General features: G+C 40.4%; 1 protein-coding gene across 3 annotated transcripts in view; it reads right to left on the bottom strand.

The window, feature by feature from the left end:
* Positions 1–1,283: 1,283 nt before the first annotated feature.
* The window catches only part of FUT8 (fucosyltransferase 8), a 128,930-nt gene continuing 110,077 nt past the window's right edge, over positions 1,284–20,136 (bottom strand). For all 3 annotated transcript variants that reach the window (XM_068161589.1, XM_068161591.1, XM_068161590.1), the window contains 3 exons: positions 19,115–19,291; positions 10,619–10,769; positions 1,284–4,594 (listed from right to left, as the gene is read on the bottom strand). In XM_068161589.1, coding sequence (XP_068017690.1) covers positions 4,277–4,594; positions 10,619–10,769; positions 19,115–19,291 — 646 coding nt within the window. In that variant the 3' untranslated portion in view covers positions 1,284–4,276. The remainder of the gene's footprint in view (positions 4,595–10,618; positions 10,770–19,114; positions 19,292–20,136) is intronic.

The following is a 20,136-nucleotide window of genomic DNA, read 5'->3' as shown; positions in this document are numbered from 1 at the left end:
AGTTACACAGAGGGGACCTTGACTAAAGTCTAAAAACCACTCAATTAGAGTTCTAGCACTGCCTTCAGAAAGTGGAATTTTTGTGAGTATTAAATGCAGTTTTAACTCAACACAGGAAGAACAGCAAAGTTTGTGTCTTTTGACAGCCTGGTCCCAAGCCACCCAAATATGAACAAAAGTGTAATGCAGTAACAATAATCAGAATATGAAGAGCATGATGTTTATACACATGACTGAGACTAGTATTATGCAAAATAAGAAGAGGGTTTGGAAATTGTCTGTATTTCTGGTAAAAAAACAGATTGGCTTTGCTGGCAGAGGTCCTTAAACCCAGCACAAGAAGGTTTATTTGTGGCTTTATAAATTGACACAGCAACTTAAATGAAATACACAGTACCGCATCTTCATATCAGAGTCCCTCTTTTCCACCTCCCAAATGAAGCAAATGATTTTTCCCTGGATTCTTCAGACACTAGGAAGATTACCTTGCAAAGAAACCTAGAACCTGGAAGAATGTAAGTTCAATTCACGGTTTTGAAGAAGTTTCAAATGGTGCATGCTAGTCCACTGGCATGATGGAACATCTCTCTCTCCCCTTATCAGGAGTTTGTGATGAATATTTTCTAGTTTATATTCTACTGTGTTCCAAGCTTGGAAGATAAGACCCTCATTTTATAATTGCATATCAAAGTCACATCAAACCCATTATGGAGGAAACTTTCACACTTTCGCGCTCTCTCTAAGAGAGGTACCATCAATTCTCTTTCCTGAAAAACTGGTAAAGGAGAGAAATCTTTCTGGTAACTGGAAATGTCCTTCAAATTCAGTGGTAGAAGGGGTCGACAACAGACTTCTCTGAATGTAAATGCTTTAAAATTTTTATATAAAACCTCATTCTTCCTGAACAAATGTGACATGGTGCAGTTCACGGGGACAGGGTGTGGCAGAGGGAGGCTGGGAATCCCATGCATCTGCCTGTAGGCCGGAGGGGAATAAAGGACAGAACTCAGTTTGGGGTCACTGCAGTGGTGGCAGCCCACTACTCTCGCTGACCCAGTCTCCAGGTGCACTGATGGCAGAGAGGAGTAGTTAACTGAACTACTCAAACTAAATTTCTCACTCCAGTTGGTAAGAAGCAACTGGACAGTCTCATTTCCAGAGAGCACATTTGCCTGGCAAATAAGTTACCACAGAGAATATGACAATGACAATGCAAAAGACCAATAAATACTCTTCTTTTTTTTTAGGAACATCTGCACACACACACACACACACACAAATGCTTCTTAAAGAAAAAACAATTTAATTAACCATTAGCTTGTTTAAGAGGGACGGAGGGCTGTCTTTGTTTCATGGTGTCAGACACAGCGGTTTGGTATGAGGCAAGAATTACATGACTGGATTGTTGAGCTACAAGAAGAGAGGAAACAAGATGTGTCCTTGCTTGCTGGCATGCCTTCTGGCTCGTACCTTAATGAGTTCACAATTTGCAAAAGATTTAGCTTGCTGTCAGGTATGTAACACAGAATTCTTATTTTCAGTTGTTTCACACTTCTGTGAGCTACAATAAAAATCTGGGCCTCTCACGTTCATTTACCCATGGCTTCTATACTAACCGAACTCCACCATAACCGAGAATAAAGTCTCTGATATTAGTTTTGTTTAATACAAAACAAATTCAGTTTTAATGTCCCACAGTCCCAGGATTCCAAGAGGTAACTAACTGGTAGCCTTAAAGAAAACAAATGCATGTAGTAAGCAGGCTACTGCTAGGTTTCGTCCACTGAGAAGTACTGCATTACAAGCACTAGGGACCACATGGCTCATAGGCATAAGGTCACAGTATCTACATTAGTACATTTCCCAATTATTAACTTTGTAATTTCATACCATTTTATGATCATTTTCTCAAAGATGATGAGCTAATTATTCATTATGTACTCAAAATATGCAAGGAGGCACATGTACCTTGCCAGTATTTTGTCAGATACAGTCTGTTGAGGAACTGCCACATTACACAGGGCTGTCTTCTAGAAGATGAATGTTCTCAGTTCTCACACTACTACATCAGAAGAGCTGCTCTTGCCTTTAGGCTCACCTCAGATGTTCTGTTATCTTCTCCAGTGATATTTGTAACTGAGTTACCTGACTAGGAAGGAATGTTTGTATGTTAATTCATTAACGAATACTATTTCTGCACCCAGCTACGAAATGAGCTGGAAATTATTAGCTCCAAAGCTGTAAGAGCTTCAAAAACACAACATTTTCAAAACTGTAATTATCAAACAGATCTTGTAGTATTTGTAGAGAATTAATTAAATTGGATTTCCCACAGATAAAAGTGCATCACTCTAATCTTTGTGGAAAAAAAAAGAAGTATGTGGGCTTGGACTTCTCTTCCAAGTTGAAAAGGAAAGCACCAATAGTTTTGTACATACATTTCAAATTTAAGGTTAAAACTCGCTACAACTTAGCCCACATCTGTGCCTTCAAAATACCACACGTTTGCTAAGATGGTGAAACACGCATGAGATCTTCTGCAGGAGCTCCAAAATACAGGAACATCAGTCAAGTCTAGCTATCTTCTGTCACAAAAATTAATCACTTGTAATGTCAGAGACAACTACTTTGTTCATTCCTCTCCACTCCCATTGAAGTTCCATCTTACCACTATTTCAACTGGAAGGCTGCTGCTGAACTTTACACCACCAGAGATTTCCTTTTACTTTTCAGCCTAAAGTGTATTCATGGTCAAGTGCATTCATTTGTTATGTCAGCACTGTTCTTGGTCTGTTCATAAAGAGAATTAAATATCTTAACTTCTGCTTTGTTAAAGTCAACCAGCCATGCTATCGTAATCTCTAATCATGTGGCACTTTCCTGGTGTCTGAACAGCAAACATTTGCTGCACTTCCAGTATTCCAGACTGGATTGCACTAGAACTGTACAATGCCATTAATAGTCTCACTATTTGGAAACTCTCTATTGCAGTCTTGGACATTTTATATATATACACATATATATATACACACACATAATCCCCAATCTAATTTGTTTGTAAACTTCTTTTGTAGATTATCTCAATTCTTAATAGAGAGCAGACTGGCAACAGACTTTGGAACACTAAGAATTACTAACAAATTTGTCATACATGAAACTTCATCCTTGTGTTTATTTCCTTCAGACCTTCTAGTTTTGGAGTGAATTGTTCAAAATTTGTTTTTCAGAATACTCTGGATTGGTGGGTTCTATAAATGGGATAACCTGAAGTATGAATATGCAATGCTAAAATGACAAATAGCCATCTACAACACTTTAAAATGAGTATTTCCAGAAAAGAAACACAGAAGGCAATAGAACAGGGGTAGAGAGTACACGTAAGAAACTGAAGCCACCCTGCTGGCACCCACTGTCCACAGAGCTGAGCAACATTGTGCCACTAAGCAGCTGCTTACTATACAACCAGTGTTTAACAATTCAAACTCCAGCTTCTTTTTCCTTTATGCACTTTGTGGTTTGTTTTGGGGTCTGCTGTTTTGGTTTTTTTTTTCCAATCAAAGGCAATGTGCAGAAACGTTATTGATCAGTACTAGAGAACATTCTCATGGCATCATCTTACAAAAGTTCCTAGCAGACAGTGACTATTTTATTGTTGGATGTATCCTTTATTTTATTAATGATAAGAAGTAATCAATGGAATGCTAAAAATAAACTTGTAAAGGAATCTAGGCTGTGACCTGAACCTGTTGTCTGAAGCCAAGTTCAGTGGTCATGGAACACCAGTTGAAGACTGACTCTTGCCCACTGTGAGAGAGGCATGGCTCTTCTAAAAAGGTCACAAATTTTCCAAATATAGGCACCATGTTTTAGATTTTGCACATACAAAATATGTTCATGTCACTCAGTTACACAATGTGGCAGTGCTGTAAGTCTGAACAATATTGTCAATTAATGGCAGAGGAAAGAGCCCGAGCTCAGGCCAGACTAATGAGTGGGACAACTCCTGAAAAGAGACCAAAAGTATAAAACAACTGTTTTCCTGGTGCATGGGTTCATGTGTGCATGTGTGAGAGTGCAGATGGTAAAAAAATGGGTAAGTTCAGAGAATAGCCCATCCATTTGTTCTCAGTTTCTTATCCAGTTTCATCGCTTAAAGGCTTTGATTATAGCTGCATGTAAAAATGCAGATCAAATCCCATACAAACCGTTAGTTAGTTAGCTGACTGGCTGACACCAATCAGAGCTGACAATTACTGCCCAGTGCCTTGTCTTTGCTCTACTTGTCAGCCTCGGGGTATGTAGGATACTTGACTGTCTCAATTTTCTCCTTAACCTTATAGGATGGGTACAGGCCTGTTCTTCCTAATTTCCTGTTGATGCCTTTTGAATAACCATCCCAGTGGTTTCCAGCCACTCCAATTACATCTCCAGGTTCCATAGGAATCTCCTCAGCAGTTCGTGGATGATGAGCATAAATAGCAATCTGGTTGTGAGCATTCTGTCCCCCAAAGTAGTAGATATCATCCAAAGAATGGAAATATGCTGAAGCATCTGGATGCAACGTCTGCATAATCTCATAGGCAACTCGACAAACCTTAGAAACAAAAACAGAAGAGGAGGTATAAATATGGTGTGTACCTGCAAAGTATCACAGAAGTCACCAACACAGATCTAACAATTACATTTGGAATGTCTAGGCAACCAACATTTTAAAAACAATAAATAATTCCCCCTTCAGTCCCCAAAATCTGCATATTACCTAAAAAGAAGAGTAAGATTTTGCAGCATTTTAATGAGTACTTTGGTGATTTGCTTCAGTAAATAAATCAAGAGATGAGCAACTCTAACAGTCTACTTTTCACTAACATCTCACACTGCCTGAATGCAAGCCATCCTGCTTGTTAAGATGAAGGCTGTGTAGCAAATCAAACATAAGCCCAAACCCCTTTTCCTCTTCTACCATTCACAAAAACTGCATTTTACTTCCCCTGGAAACTTTAGAAGTAACAGTTTGAACATTTATTATACAAGAACGAGGCTTTGCATCTACTTTTTTAAAGGAAGATCAAGTTTTCACAATCAAGCAGTTTCACAAAGCCCAAGGCTTGAAAATACTGTTAATGTTAAAAGAATGGCAGGATTGTGACTGTTGGCAGCTTGGAAGACAGCTACATGAAAATGAATTCCAGCAAAACAATAATGATGTGGTGAGAAGAAAGATGCATTCTGAAGTGTCAGTTAATGAACAGAATTTTCTTCAGACTGAAAAGAGGTCCTCACATTGGAATCGTGTTGCATCTCTCAATAGCTGCCAGAAACACAAAAGGTTGTTGCTCTATTAAACAAAGCTCTTGTCAACAGTTCGCAAGAAAGCTCTTCTCTGTTAGGTATCTGATTTGGCTGCTGTGACCTTTCTAACTCCTCATATACATGATTGTATCTTTCACTGATTCTGTGTAAGGTTGATAAAGTTGATAGTAACAATCCAGCAGTTCTCTTCAGTATGAAGAAGCATTTGAACTTTTTCCATCATTTTCAGTATAGGTAAACACAGTAAAGCTTGACTTTTCTCCCTCTGAAGATAAGGTGAATAGAACTTTGATCAAACTAGACATATTTGTATTTTCCCAGCTACTTTGAGAGAGGCAGTCACTTTAAAAATGTAATAATTTCCTTTTATCCCTCTCCATCTTTGAAATAACTTTTCAGAAGCAGCTTTCAGAAGATCAGGCTACAGTTAATTATTTCAAAGTAGCTATTATGTCCCAGAATACAGAAACAAATTTGATTACTCATACATTGGCAAGAGGTGATTTATTTGATAGCCTCTACGACTCTGTGATGTTTTCTCTCAGCATGTGTGTACACCCCAAGAGAAGGATGCTCACATAGCCTGTAAAAGATTTTACATCTTTGCAGTAGAAATGCTTCTAGTGAGTGCCCTGCATACCTGACACAAAATACACATCTCCTCTCAGCAGCTGTTTCCTTTGGAGCACCAAACTTGGGTACCTAAACTGTGAACTGTTAAGAGAAGCAGGTGAAGAATCCACATGCAGAACTCAGTTAAAGCGAGCCTCCCATTTTCTGTTCACAGATTCAATTGTTTTGCAGCTTGTAAACTTCCATGTGTAATATAAAATACAAAGCCTAGTAAGTCCTGTAAGGAAATGAGGTTATCAAGAAAAATGTGTCAGGCAGAGGGAGCTACCATTTCATCCAAATGAAGACTGAAGAGACAAAAAGAGTTCTGTGTTTTAACGTGCCATTTGAACTGTGCTGCTCTGTTATGGTTTGTGCAACTGCCTGTCACATGGCTTTTCTATACATCTTAATTAATGCGATATTGCTGAAACAGAGTGCCAAAGTAGGCTGTGTCCCTCAACGTCACAGGACTTGATGAGCCTAATTTTATAACAGCATTTTAATGAATCACAGAACTGCAATTGGAAGGGACCTCAAAAGATCATCCCTGCCAGAGCAGGATCACCTAGACCAGATCACACAATAATGAATCCAGGTGGGTTTTGAATATCTCCAGAGAGGGAGACTCCACAACCCCCTTGGGCAGCCTACTCTAGTGTTTTGTCACCCTCACAGTGAAAATTTTTTTCCTCATGTTTCCATGGAACTTCTTATGCCTCAATTTACACCCATTGTCCCTTGTCCTGTCATTAGGCATCACTGAGCAGAGCCTGACTCCATCCTCTGGGAACTCACCCTTTACATCATTACAAACATTAATGAGGTTACCCCTTAGCCTTTTCTTCTCCACGCTAAAGAACCCCAGCTCCCTCAGTCTCTCCTCATAAGGAAAATGTTCCACTCCCTTAATCATTTTTGTGGCTCTGCGCTGGACTCTTTCAAGCAGTTCCCTGAGGGCCACCTTCAATTTCTCCCTGCCCAAGTCTCCAGCCTCAGACTCAACTGAATGGCAGCACAACCTTCCAGTGCATCAGCCACTCCATCCAGTTTTGTGCTGTCAGCAAACCTGCTGACAGTGCATTCTGTGCCCTCGTCCAGGTCATTGATGAATATATTGAATAGTACTGGTCCCAGTACTGACCCCTGAGAGAATGAGTAACTACGTAATGAAGTATCTATACCTCAGCTTGTGTCAGTATTCATTTAGTTCTGAGAGCATAAATAAGAACTCACATAACCAACTTCCTAAAGTGCCTGATTCTATTTATGCACAAGGTGTTTTTCTCTTAATACTTCTGGAATGAAGTTTTGACTCTTTTGGGCAAGGAAAAGAAAGTGGGAAAAGTCAGCATACAATTGATTAATGTGAAAGTCCTAAATCACATTGAAAATAAATTAGACTACATTCTTATCCTTAATTTCTCTTCATACAGACTGGACAAAAGATGGTCATTCACAGCCTGATTTTGCTCACCTTCAATGTCAAACTATCAAACTCTATATTTCATTGAGGAAAGGAAAGAGACAGTGGCTCAAATGTTGGAAGAGCACAGGATCAAATTTTACACTCATTTGAACAGTGGGAAAACTTGCTCTAGAAAGGTCCAATATAAGAAAACACTGTAGGGATTCACATTATTGCATAACTGGCAAAACTGGCACTAAATTAATTTAGTTCCAGCTGTTGAGAGTAACGAATACAGGTTTTCCTAGACTTCAGTAGAATTTTCTGCAAGTCTGGAAAAATCAAATATGTCATCCAGCAAACATGACTACTGTCAAATCCAGGGAGATGTAGAATGAGAGTCAAAGGTATCAGACACCTCAAAGGAGATTGATGGGACTTCTGGAGGCTGTCTGGTACAACCTGTATCATCCTGACTATGTCAATGTATTTTAACCTATATTCTTCTTTTGAAATTACAGTATCACAGTATAACTAAGGTTGGAAGAGACCTCGAGGATCATTGAGTCCAACCTATCAACACAGACCCCATGACTAGATCATGGCACCAAGTGCCACATCCAATCTCCACTTGAACACCTCCAGGGACGGTGACTCCACCACCTCCCTGGGCAGCACATTCCAATGACGAATTACTCTCTCAGTGAAGAACTTTCTCCTCACCTCGAGTCTAAACCTCCCCTGGTGCAGCTTGAGACTGTGTCCCCTTGTTCTGGTGCTGGTTGCCTGGGAGAAGAGGCCAACCCCTTCCTGGCTACAACCACCTTTCAGGTAGTTGTAGAGAGCAATGAGGTCACCCTTGAGCCTCCTCTTCTCCAGGCTAAACAATCCCAGCTCCCTCAGCCTCTCCTCACAGGGCTTGTGTTCAAGGCCTCCCACCAGCCTTGTTGCCCTTCTCTGGACACATTCAAGTATCTCAATGTCCTTCTTAAACTGAGGGGCCCAGAACTGGACACAGGACTCAAGATGCGGCCTAACCAATGCAGAGTACAGAGGCACAATGACTTCCCTGCTCCTGCTGGCCACACTATTCCTAATGCAGGCCAGGATGCCATTGGCCTTCTTGGCCACCTGGGCACACTGCTGGCTCATGTTTAGGCAGCTGTCAATCAGTACCCCCAGCTCCCTCTCTGTTTGTCAGCTCTCAGCCACTCTGACCCCAGCCTGTAGCTCTGCATGGGGTTGCTGTGGCCAAAGTGCAGCACCCGGCACTTGGACTTGTTAAATGCCATCCCATTGGATTCTGCCCATCTGTCCAGTCGGTCGAGGTCCCTCTGCAGAGCCTTGCTGCCCTTTAACTGACTAAAATCTGCTCCTAAATTACTCCAATACTTACAATTTGATTACAATATATGCTGCCCAAGACATGTGTACCTGGATTCAAGCATGTTTCTTCCATGTTTATACATACCCAGTGTTTTATTTTAAGCAAACATTTACCACTTTTAACACAGCTATAAGAATAAAAAAACCAAAATGTTACAGATATCTTACTGTTTTTATCCAAGAGTATGTCATTCATTCTTCCTTCAGAGTATGAACTGTTTCTACATGTCCTATGAATGTGTTGCATTTAAAACACAGCCCTTTTGTTTAGGTGGGTTGGATTGGTTGAAGGGTAGGACACGATGACCTTGAAGGTCTCTTCCAACCTGGTTTATTCTATTCTATCTTAGCTGATGAACCAGTTTTTCATCACTGTGATATGCATTCAGCTCAATAAACCATTGTTCTAAAGATGGGTGACTCCTCACAAGCTTTTTTGGTGAGGAGTTTTACTTTGAAGTCTACTCATGTCTTAGTCTTAAGAATCCTACATTAATATAGACTATAGAAATGTCATTTTCTTCACAGGGTTTGGTGAAGAGTGAAAAAAAGGTATCCATGAGCATGACTGAGGATAAGAGGTTTTTCTGTACTTCTGGCTTTGCTGTCTTCTTGCTATGGTGATGTTATTACGAATTTTGGCTCTCAAGGTCAATATATCAGTGTATTGATCATATTATTAGTATTGATATAACGTTTGGTACCTATCTAATTGGCATTACAATACAGAAGACCATTTTCATTAGAGGCTGTGGAAAACATTTCTTTTCAACGTTCAGTTTTGTGTCCACCACCATCTAACAGTACAGTCATGTGTGATCATTGTCCATTTATCTATATTATAATATCTATCTATAGCTGAATGCTTCCCTAATCAGGAGTGCCAACTGAGAACACAGGTGACAACAGGAGGTAAAACGTTCACTCTGATTTCAGTCTTATTGTGCCATACTTCAGCTGGGTCTATCAGTGTATGAGTCACACCATACTGGCTCATGATCTTTTAAAATCTAATGATATATCAAATTAATACACAATATGACATGAAGAAGAAAATGCCAATGATTACAATTATATGATTGGATTTTCTAACATCCTCCAACTTGCCTCATCAGACCACTCAAGAAAGGAAGTTGCCAGCATTTAATTATCCGCAACAAGAAGTCTCTATGGATGTGGTCAGAACTCACATTTATTGTGCTGCTGCTGGAGTGCTAAAACCTAACAGCCTGAAGAAAAATTAAATGTCTGCTCTCTTAATTCTCCTCAATTCTCACATTCAGTTAAGGCACCAGCTAGGGCAACAGCAGTCTGAACTGTAGCAAAGTGCAAGCATGTGTAGAAATGGATGGACGCAAGTTACATTAAAACAACTTTATAGAAAATTACTGTGTTAAACATGTTAAAATAATTTTTACTCATTTAAAATGCCTTAATTAAGCTGCATAGAAATACAAGTTAGAGATTAACTTTATGCAACACAAGGAAGTCTTAAATATGTTTAATATTAGTTCTTGTTACTTCAAATGTCCAAATCAAGCCAGTCACTTCAATTGAAGAGAAATAATCAGCCAGTGCTTACACTCCTCTAAATAGTTTCATAGTTTCATAGTTTCATTCAGGGTTGGAAGGGACCACAAGGATCATCTAGTTCCAACCCCCCTGCCATGGGCAGGGACACCCCACACTAGATCAGGCTGGCCAGAGCCTCAGCCAGCCTGGGCTTAAACACCCCCAGGGACGGGGCCTTGACCACCTCCCTGGACAACACATTCATGCATCATTCTAAGCCTTCCCTGAAATTCTCATGAGAGCACTGACAACAAGAGAACAGGAGCATGAGGAAAGCCAAGACTGAGAACTAGCATGTATACTCTGTATTGTATTTGTACTGCATTTTACCTGGGAAGAGAACGTACAGACCAGAAAGTCTGCCTGAGACAAGAAGTGGATGTCCAGAATAACACCTCGCAGGGAGTTCTCAGTGTATCGGTTATGAAGTCCTGCTGACCAGGATATGGAGTTATCACTGATAAATTCGTAGTTGGGATACCTGGGAAAACACAACACACTGTTAGCATTAAAGTCTTATTCCATTTCTTCTCCTCTGTTTTTAAGAAGCATCACCTTCGCTGCAAGAGAAGGTGGTTAATTTGTTTTGTGCTTTACAGGGAATGAATAACAATTTTGCTGAACACTCTAGAATGCTACTGCTGCCTCCAAGTGCCTCTGAGATCCAGCATTGTAAAAAAGTGGGAAAGTATCAGGTAGCATATGCCACATTCTGCTAATGCTACTAATTTTAGATTAAGTACACTCAGATAACATCACTTTCTCTACTACTAAACAGCACGTGGGACTGTGTCTTTTCTAGATGACATTTTGAGTATCATAGTATTTAGATACTGAACGTGACCCTGTGTAATAAAACAGGTCACCTGAAGAAGGGAAATATAGAATGAATGAATCAAAGCCAACCAAAAAACTAAACAGGTCTTTCAGTTATTAAGGTCATGTGAACAAATCTTGCAACTGCTTTTATTTCCTTTTGACCAGTCAATGTAGCTGGAGTGTGTCCAGAGAAGGGCAACAATGTTGGTGAGGGGCTTGGAACACAAGCCCTATGAGGAGAGGCTGAGGGAGCTGGGGCTGCTTAGCCTGGAGGAGACTCAGGGGTGACCTTATTGCTGTCTACAACTACCTGAAGGGGGGTTGTAGACAGGCAGAGGCTGGTCTCTTCACCCAGGCAGCCAGTACCAGAACAAGAGGACACAGTCTCAGGCTGCGCCAGGAGAGGTTCAGGCTGGAAGTCAGGAGGAAGTTTTACACAGAGAGAGTGATTGCCCATTGGAATGGGCTGCCCAAGGAGGTGGTGGAGTCACCATCACTGGAGGTGTTCAGGAGGAGACTTGACAGGGTGCTTGGTTGCACGGTTTAGTTGGTTGGGTGGTGTTGGATGATAGGTTGGACGCGATGATCTTGAAGGTCTCTTCCAACCTGGTTTATTCTATTCTATTCTAACTTGTCATGTCAATAGACGTTTCTTGACATACTATAAAGAAGACAGCAACACTAACTGCAAATAATTTTAAATACAAACCCTTGATTTGTAACATTTTAAAAATACATGTTTTTAACATGTAACAAGATTGAACACATCCAAGTGCCGGGTTCTGCACATTGGCCACAACAACCCCATGCAGAGCTACAGGCTGGGGTCAGAGCGGCTGGAGAGCAGCCAGGTAGAGAGGGACCTGGGGGTACTGGTCGATGGTAGGCTGAACATGAGCCTGCAGTGTGCCCAGGCAGCCAGGAGGGCCAATGGCATTCTGGCCTGCATCAAGACAAGTGAAGCCAGCAGGAGCAGGGAGATCATCCTGCCCCTGTACACTTCACTGGTTAGGCTGCACCTCAAGTCCTGTGTCCAGTTCTGGGCCCCTCAGTTTAAGAAGGATGTTGGCTTGCTGGAACAGGTCCAGAGAAGGGCAACAAAGTTGGTGAAGGGTTTGGAACACAAGCCCTATGAGGAAAGACTGAGGGAGCTGGGGTTGCTTAGCCTGGAGAAGAGGAGACTCAGGGGTGACCTTATCACTCTCTACAACTACCTGAAGGGAGGTTGTAGACAAGCAGATGATGGTCTCTTCTCCCAGGCAGCCAGTACCAGAACAAGAGGACACAGTCTCAGGCTGTGCCAGGGGAGGTTGAGGTTGGATGTTAGGAAGAAGTTCTATACAGAGAGAGTGATTGCCCATTGGAATGGGCTGCCTGGGGAGGTGGTGGAGTCGCTGTCATTGGAGGTGTTCAGGAGGAGACTTGATGGGGTGCTTGGTGCCATGGGTTAGTTGTTTGGGTGGGCTGGATTGGTTGATGGGTTGAACGCGATGATCTTGAAGGTCTCTTCCAACCTGGTTTATTCTATGTAATTCTATGTAATTCAAATGGCTTAGACAGGAAATAAAACCCATTTGTAAAATGTTGAAAAAGAAAGGTGTTTCTCAGAACACTTGTACCCTTTGCCAGGGAACTGAGATGAGAAGGAAACTGAAAAAATGTAAATTTTCAGCCAGACTCCTACTAGAAGTTAGTTTTATATGAAAAATTCAAGGTAGACAGAACAAAGATGATAATTACATTGCTGTTACACAATAACTATACTTCAAACATGAAGTGCAACTCATGCAACCAGCCTGCCAGCTACAAAATTTCCACTACACAGGGCTAATTATGAAATAATTTAGATAAAATCTATTTTTCAAGCTTAGAATTTCATCACATATCTGAAGCCAAATTTTATAGAAGACAGTAAGGCAGTTCATACTGCATCTGTAAGAATTCATCATTCCTATGCTGTTTAATACCGGAGAACCTAGAGCAGGCCATAGTGCTGGAGCAGTAACTTAAGCCTGTAAATAGATGGTCCAATGCTTGACAGTTTCATAGTTTCATTCAGGGTTGGAAGGGACCACAAGGATCATCTAGCTCCAACCCCCCTGCCATGGGCAGGGACACCCTACACTAGATCAGGCTGGCCAGAGCCTCATCCAGCCTGCTCTTAAACTCCCCCAGTTGTGTGCTGAACATGCAAGTAAGGTTCATGCTTGTGAGTTCCTGGGAAGTGCCAGCAGTTAGCAGCACTTGTACACCACTATGCAGCACGTGCATACACTCCAGACATGATTATGACAACCTCTTGGAAGAGCATGCCTAATTTATTTCACTGTAATGTTAAAATAGGGGGAAACTGTTCTCACAAGTGAGATGGGCAAACACAGCAGGCCTCTCCAGCTACCATTGACTAGCTGTGACCACAAAATCTCATCTCAAGAATGAACCAAAAAGCTAAATGCAAAACTTCCACATCTGAAGAGGTGGAATCTTCATTCATTTTCACAGTGATTTCAACAGAAACACCTGCTCCAACAAAAAATAATACGTATGGTACATTTCCAAAAGATGGCGACTTTAAAGGGTGTACCTGATCATAATGTCATGGAATGCTCTTGGCACATTAGGAACAAGACATAACAAAAACTGAAAACTGAAAAAAAAAAGGGAAGACAAGGTAGAAACAATTCATTTGGAATAACTGGCAAGACCTCCTCTGAGCAATTAGAGAAGCATATGGATCAAGAAACACCTCTTCTGAGCAATTACAGAAGCATATGGATCAAGAAACAGTTTTTGCAACATGAACTTTATCACACTGATAATTTCCTTCCTTACCTTCTCATGCCTAGCATTTTCTGTCAATATTTAGCCAGCTCTCAAGTGATGACAACACGGTATTTGGGGATCTAATTCTGTTTCCATTGTGTGAAACACATTAGTATTTTGTAGCAGAAAAAAAAGAACAGACCAGACAAAGTCATACACCACTGTGAAACCTAGCTGAGGAACACAGATGGGCACCTGTCTTATTACAGTGACACAGCTCTGAGGGCAGGAACATGAAGAACATTTAACAGAAGATGCCAATTGTAGGGACAGTGAACATAAAGAAGGTATCTGAACACCGCTTTGCAAGTTCTTGGCATCAGGAAAACTGCTAAAATTGATCACTTCCTTCAGACTTCAAAAATCAGAATCCATATGCTGAGTAGAGCCAAAGGGTTGTTTCTTGAAGAATCTGATTTCTTAGTAGTAAAAGATCAGGCTAATAACAAATCAAGCATCATATGGGATTTGGCAAAACAAAAAAATTCAGAGTTATTTACACATCTTACACATACATTTAAAAGTCTCTGCTTTCTCCCCTTGTTTTGGAAACAGTCCCTGAGATGCTCTCAGGCCTGGTCTTCAACTCCATTTCATAAAGTTGATCTGCACTCACCTAACAACAGCTTTGGAACCCATTCCTGCAACCCAGTGATCCAAGCTCAGTGTTTATCTACTCGGATGTCTAAGTTTCCAAACAAGTGCTTTCATGTTGGTTGCACACACAGTGCTATAGTCATGCCTGGGAAAAGGGTTTTCTTTTAAATACTCTGAAATATGAGTGTAATAGTAGCCATCCTTTGTGTGAGCAAAGAATCCTTTAGTCCAACATCCCATCTCCAGCACAGGCTGAAAGGTGAGCACAAAGAACAATACAGCAAAAGCCAAGGCTGTACTCCTTTCTTGGCTTAGCCCTGTGTGTCCCTCTGCTTTCCTGCATCAGGTGAGGGTTAACTCTCCTTCCCACTCACTACAGTCCTTCAGATTCTATTTAAAGTTATTCTTACCACAAGGACTACAAAGAATAAAGAGGAAAAAAACCCCCAAACTTTCTAAAGCTCTATAGCTAGCTTTTGCTCCCTTCTAGTCCTCTTCCATCTGTACTTGTATTATGATTAATTTAATAGTTACATGGTCAGATGTTGGGGTATTTTATTTCTTTTTAAGCAGAGCTCAAGCATTATCCTATTACTAAGATTCCTGAAAGTGTGGTAAATGAACAATAAAGAGTAAGATGTCGTATTCCTACTGACAGAATCACCTAAATACAGCATTTTGCAGGATCCCTCCTGGCTTTCCAAAGAAAATACCCACGTGGCTTCTTCTCTCTAGCAGGAAAGAACCAGACTGTGAAGATAAAACCCAGGACTGGAAACTGGCATAGCACTGTTTTCTTTGTATCAGACTGCATACATGTGGTACATCTCCTTCACATATCTAAAAATAATATCTAATTCTTCTAGTGCTACTGAATAGATTCTGGAAACCTATATACAGGTCAGGACAGATTTTTATATTTTCTTTCCCTAGGAAAAGGGAAAAAGAAGAAATCATAAGAAGGTGTGGAAGAGGCAGTTTAAAGCTTTTCTTTCCAGCAGCCGCCAGCCTCAGAGAAGGACACAAACCAAGCACAATTTGAAGACTACTATTTCATCTTATCACTACCCCCTGCAGCAGGTGCAAACCACAGAGAGCCCCAGGCCCTTGCCCTCAACTGACCTGGACTGGGGAAGTGTCCAGAGTGGGCAATGCAAGTTCTCTTCCCTCTGAAAGAAGAGCATGAGCATGCGTGCAAACAGATGGGGTCAAGAAAACATGTGTTTGTTCAGGTCTTGCTCTAAAAAGAATGGACAATGTCTGAGCTGTTTATCAGGCTCACGATCTCTGAAGCACTATGAATTCTATGTGCCGGGCATACCGTGACCCAAGGCAGGGTGAGCTGCAACAGCCAAAACACAGATAGCACAAAGGCAGAAAAGACATTAACTTGCTGTTGTATAAGTAAATAAACAGTGAAACAGGCTGGGGAAAAAGCTTTCAGAAGAGCTGAAAAAACCCAACACACACACGCCGCCCCCACAAACAAACAAACACACACCACCACCACAACCACAATAAAAACCACCCCAAACCACCAAATCAACCCCATCGACAAAACTCACAAGGGAGACAAATAACTGCCAAAAAAGGGAAAAGCAAAATAGAGATGATTTTACAGATAGACATCCTGAAACAAAGTCAGTCTTCTATTGAATTTTAGTGCTCATATGGATGAGGAAGAGATTTAAACAGATTCATATATAAACCAGAAAAGTATCAGATATGGATGCTTAAGAATTTATGTGCATATACAGCTGTGTTATTTTGAATATTCTGCTTTAAAAGAGAGAAGATGGTGTAAGTATTATAGCCTAGAAATACACATACTAGAGATTCACAACAGTATATTGAAAACCATTCAAAGAACAAGCAGCTTATGCCATCCTAACATACCACTTAGCTAAAACAAATACAAAGACCTCTGCTCACCAGTTGTCAGGTGGATTAGTACAGATAAGTACAGCTTACTCAACTCTCAGCCACACTCCTCTAATTGTGTTGATCTACATCATCCTAATTCTGAAAATATATCACTTTCTTCCTTCTTTTGGAAATCAAAATGAACAAAAGCACTCTATAGACTAATAGTACTGACTCCACCATGTGTGCTACTGTACTTGCAGCTGGCAGACATCTGACTGCAAGGGAAGCTTCCAAAACATTTCTGTTTTCATGACTGAATAGTTTGAAATACTTCTCTTAAAAGAAACAACAGGCCTATTCATGTGCACACTGGCTCAATTTTCATTATTTAAATGCCAACACTGTTTGACAGCCAATCACTCTCATGTGAAGAGAGATATAATACCTAGTACTTACCAACATTACTGCACCCAGTAATGGATGCAACATCAGCTACTACAATACACTGTGACACCTGCTTTTATCAAAGCTTGGCATTTCAGTGTGACTAAAACTTCTTTGACATAAGTGTAAACTATTTTGTAGTTTTCTTCACAAGAGGAAGAAAATGTTCTTGATTCCCAAAACTTGACCTTAATCTGCCTTCAGATGCCTTCAGATTGGACTCGATGATCCTCGAGGTCCTTTCCAACCTAAGCGATACTGTGATACTGCCCTTAAATGTCAAGTTGCAATCCTGCATTCTATGAAATCACAGGAGTGTTAAACAACTTCTATTTGATTGTAAGAAGCAGCAGGGTACAAGTAACATAGGAAATTCTGTGTGAGTGTAAACTATGATCTGAAAACTCAGCAACAACAAATGAAAATTTCAATTTTTCCCCAGATTCTATGTCTTTTAACAAGAAGATGTACAAAAAGGATGCCATGCTAATGAGCTGTATTGTAGATGTTAGTGAAAGAGTGATTTTGAATGGACCTTGAGCTGCCACAGAAACCACAATGCTTAACAAAATTTGGTATTGATCTCCTGAGCAAGTCACAATTCCACCATTAGGTTCTGTTGCTATTGAAAAATGGGGATGTTCTGTTTCCATAGGTAGTGATCTCATTACTATTCATAAAGCTAAAGTGTACAGCGCTAGGGATTGGAAGTTGATCATCAATAGAAAAAAGAACCATAACTAAAACTGTCAGAACCATAGTGAGTTCTGTATGTTACAAAGAGCAATTAAAGTTCTTTAGGAAAATATAAGGAATTAAATATTATAATCTCACTTTTGTACTACCTTTTAATTGTATAGATTTGCACTTCAAATGTTTTGTCATCGTAACTGTTCCTACTACTGTTCTTGTCTCCACAAACACAAAAAAGCAAGGACGAGATTGCCATCCTCTGGAGTTGTGCATGTTGGTTGAGTTTTTCACAACTCCATACATTTAAACCACAGCCCTTTATAGATATCAAAGGAAAACAGAAACAGCACAAGTGAAAAACACAGGTTTGCAATGTTGCAGAAAATTCCTCCACTATAAAATAATACTTTCTGCTTACCTCTTATTTGACCAAAACCCCCAAAAAACTCTGTAATCTAGTACATTAACTTACATACTTTTCCAAGCATGTCTACCAAGAATAGACTTTAAAAAATCTTTTTGAGTTACCTTGATTTCTACAAGTATTAAGTTCCTTGCTCAGAGGAAAAGAAACTGCATTCTTCTGCTCAAAGGAGGTACAGTTCAGAGACAAATATGTGCTGTTCAGTAGACCAACAAATAAATAGTATTCTGAAGAAAAACATGCCAACAGGTATAGCAAATACACTTAAATTTAATGCATCTGAAATACTTATTCGAGATTCTGCAGCCGTAACCACTATAAACACCATAGGCAAGAAAAATACAGTTGACTATGGAACATTATTCTTGCATAGGCATCTGCTTTCTTTCATTAAGCAGAGGGTTTTGCCAGCTCTGTGACACCAGGCAAAACATACAGCTGAACAATGTGTTTTGTCATGTCAGGACGAAGTAAATGCACAAATGCATGCATCCTGTGTATGCCTAGGGTGCAACACGCTTAGAGCACCTCTGGCTGGCTGGAGTATCCTAGAGCTGCCATGTTCTGGAGAGCTGAAAGATGACAAAGACCAGAAATGGGACAATGTCACAGATCAAGAATCCCACATACATGAGGGCAAACTCTAAAATTATTCATCGTATAGGGTGAAAGTATTTTAAGTTGTCAAGAGCAAGGTTTTTCTGAAAGAGTCATCAGGAGCTTTTCAACCAACTTTTAAATAAGTCACTCTGGCAACTATTCACAGAAAGTTATTTTTTGGACAGCTGAAACTTTTACACTAATTAGCTTTCCCAGTATTTCTAGATAGTTTGAGTTTAATACCTATGCTCTGAAAGAAGTCTGAAGTAGTTAGCATATATTTTTTTTTTACACATGCTTCCTCTTTACAGCATTGGTCTGGGTTTAAATATTCACAGGGATCTTGCTCAACTCTTCTGGATTAAGCTTTAAAAAAACACATATGTGAAGACAATCATCCCAGAAAGGGGATGTCTGAGAGAACAATCAAAATCAGTGGAAGCTGAAATGCCATCTTAACTGTATAAATGATAACCAAAATATTGACACCAAGACCTGTGCATGTGATATGCAGAAATCATAAAGCTAACCAGAAGGGTACAAGCTGTAATTCATCTTACTTGGATTTTGCTTCTTGCAACAAAGAAGGGTCATCTGTGGCCAAATACACTCTTTTTTTATCGACGTGCATTCTGCGAGCAAGAAGTTCAAAGCGCTCCTCAACGTGTACCATGTACTCTTCAATGGGATGAAATGCTGCCTCCGTTCCTACTTTGTCTGTCCTTCGAACATGAACTCTGGAAAAAGGCAGAAACTGGGCATTCAATTTACAAATACCTCAGCAACTGAAATTTCAATTTGTCATTTCATGTCTGTGCTTTTAGCATGCATATTAAATCCAGCCCCTACCTAAACCAAGGATGGATTAAAACTCATTTATGTCCATCAAGACACACTGACAACACGGAGCTGTCAGTCTGTTCTTGAAGGCAATAGAATAGTCCTGCAAGGAAGGAAAAGGATAACTGAAAGAAAGGAGAACAAAGGAGATCTCATTATAGCACCAAAGGTATTCCTTTCGTGCATGTTATCTGGAGAAGTTAGGCAATGCTTGATCGATACAGGTCAAAGGCAAAAGAGAAATATTTGCACCATGGACACACTGGGGCACCAACTACAGTACAGGCTTTGAGTAGAGGCTACTAAAAACACATCTACCCTATGTGCTGGGAGCCTAACAAGTGTTGCAGTACATCACTGCTGAAGTGGCCTAAGGACTCCATAGCCAAAGTCAGCTAACATCGGGGCACGCCTAGTGTGTAGTCCTACAAAAAGAGAGATTAAGGATTGAAGAAAAATTTTGGCTAAGGAAGTAATAAATATTTGCAAATTCTAGTATGGCAGCTTCAAAATTTTTCATGTTACATGACAGTAAAACCTTTCCTCCACAAGCTGCTCTTTACTGCCCATAGGTGCTTTCTTTCCTTCTCTATATTTCCCCAACACAGACCTTTCAACTCACAGTTACTGCTAAGAAACAAGAGTGAGAACAGCAGCAGCAAAGGCACACACTATGATCAGGTGCAGCCAAGAACAAAATTAGCTGTGGACTGTGGCATGTAAAATGTAGCCTGGTGTTCAG

The sequence above is a fragment of the Melanerpes formicivorus genome, unplaced genomic scaffold, assembly GCF_026170545.1.
Source record: "Melanerpes formicivorus ecotype bairdi unplaced genomic scaffold, bMelFor1.0.p_v2 SCAF_58, whole genome shotgun sequence".
Lineage (NCBI taxonomy): Eukaryota > Metazoa > Chordata > Aves > Piciformes > Picidae > Melanerpes > Melanerpes formicivorus.
Note: the sequence above shows the minus strand (reverse complement) of the source record. Positions and strands in the feature narration are given on the sequence as shown.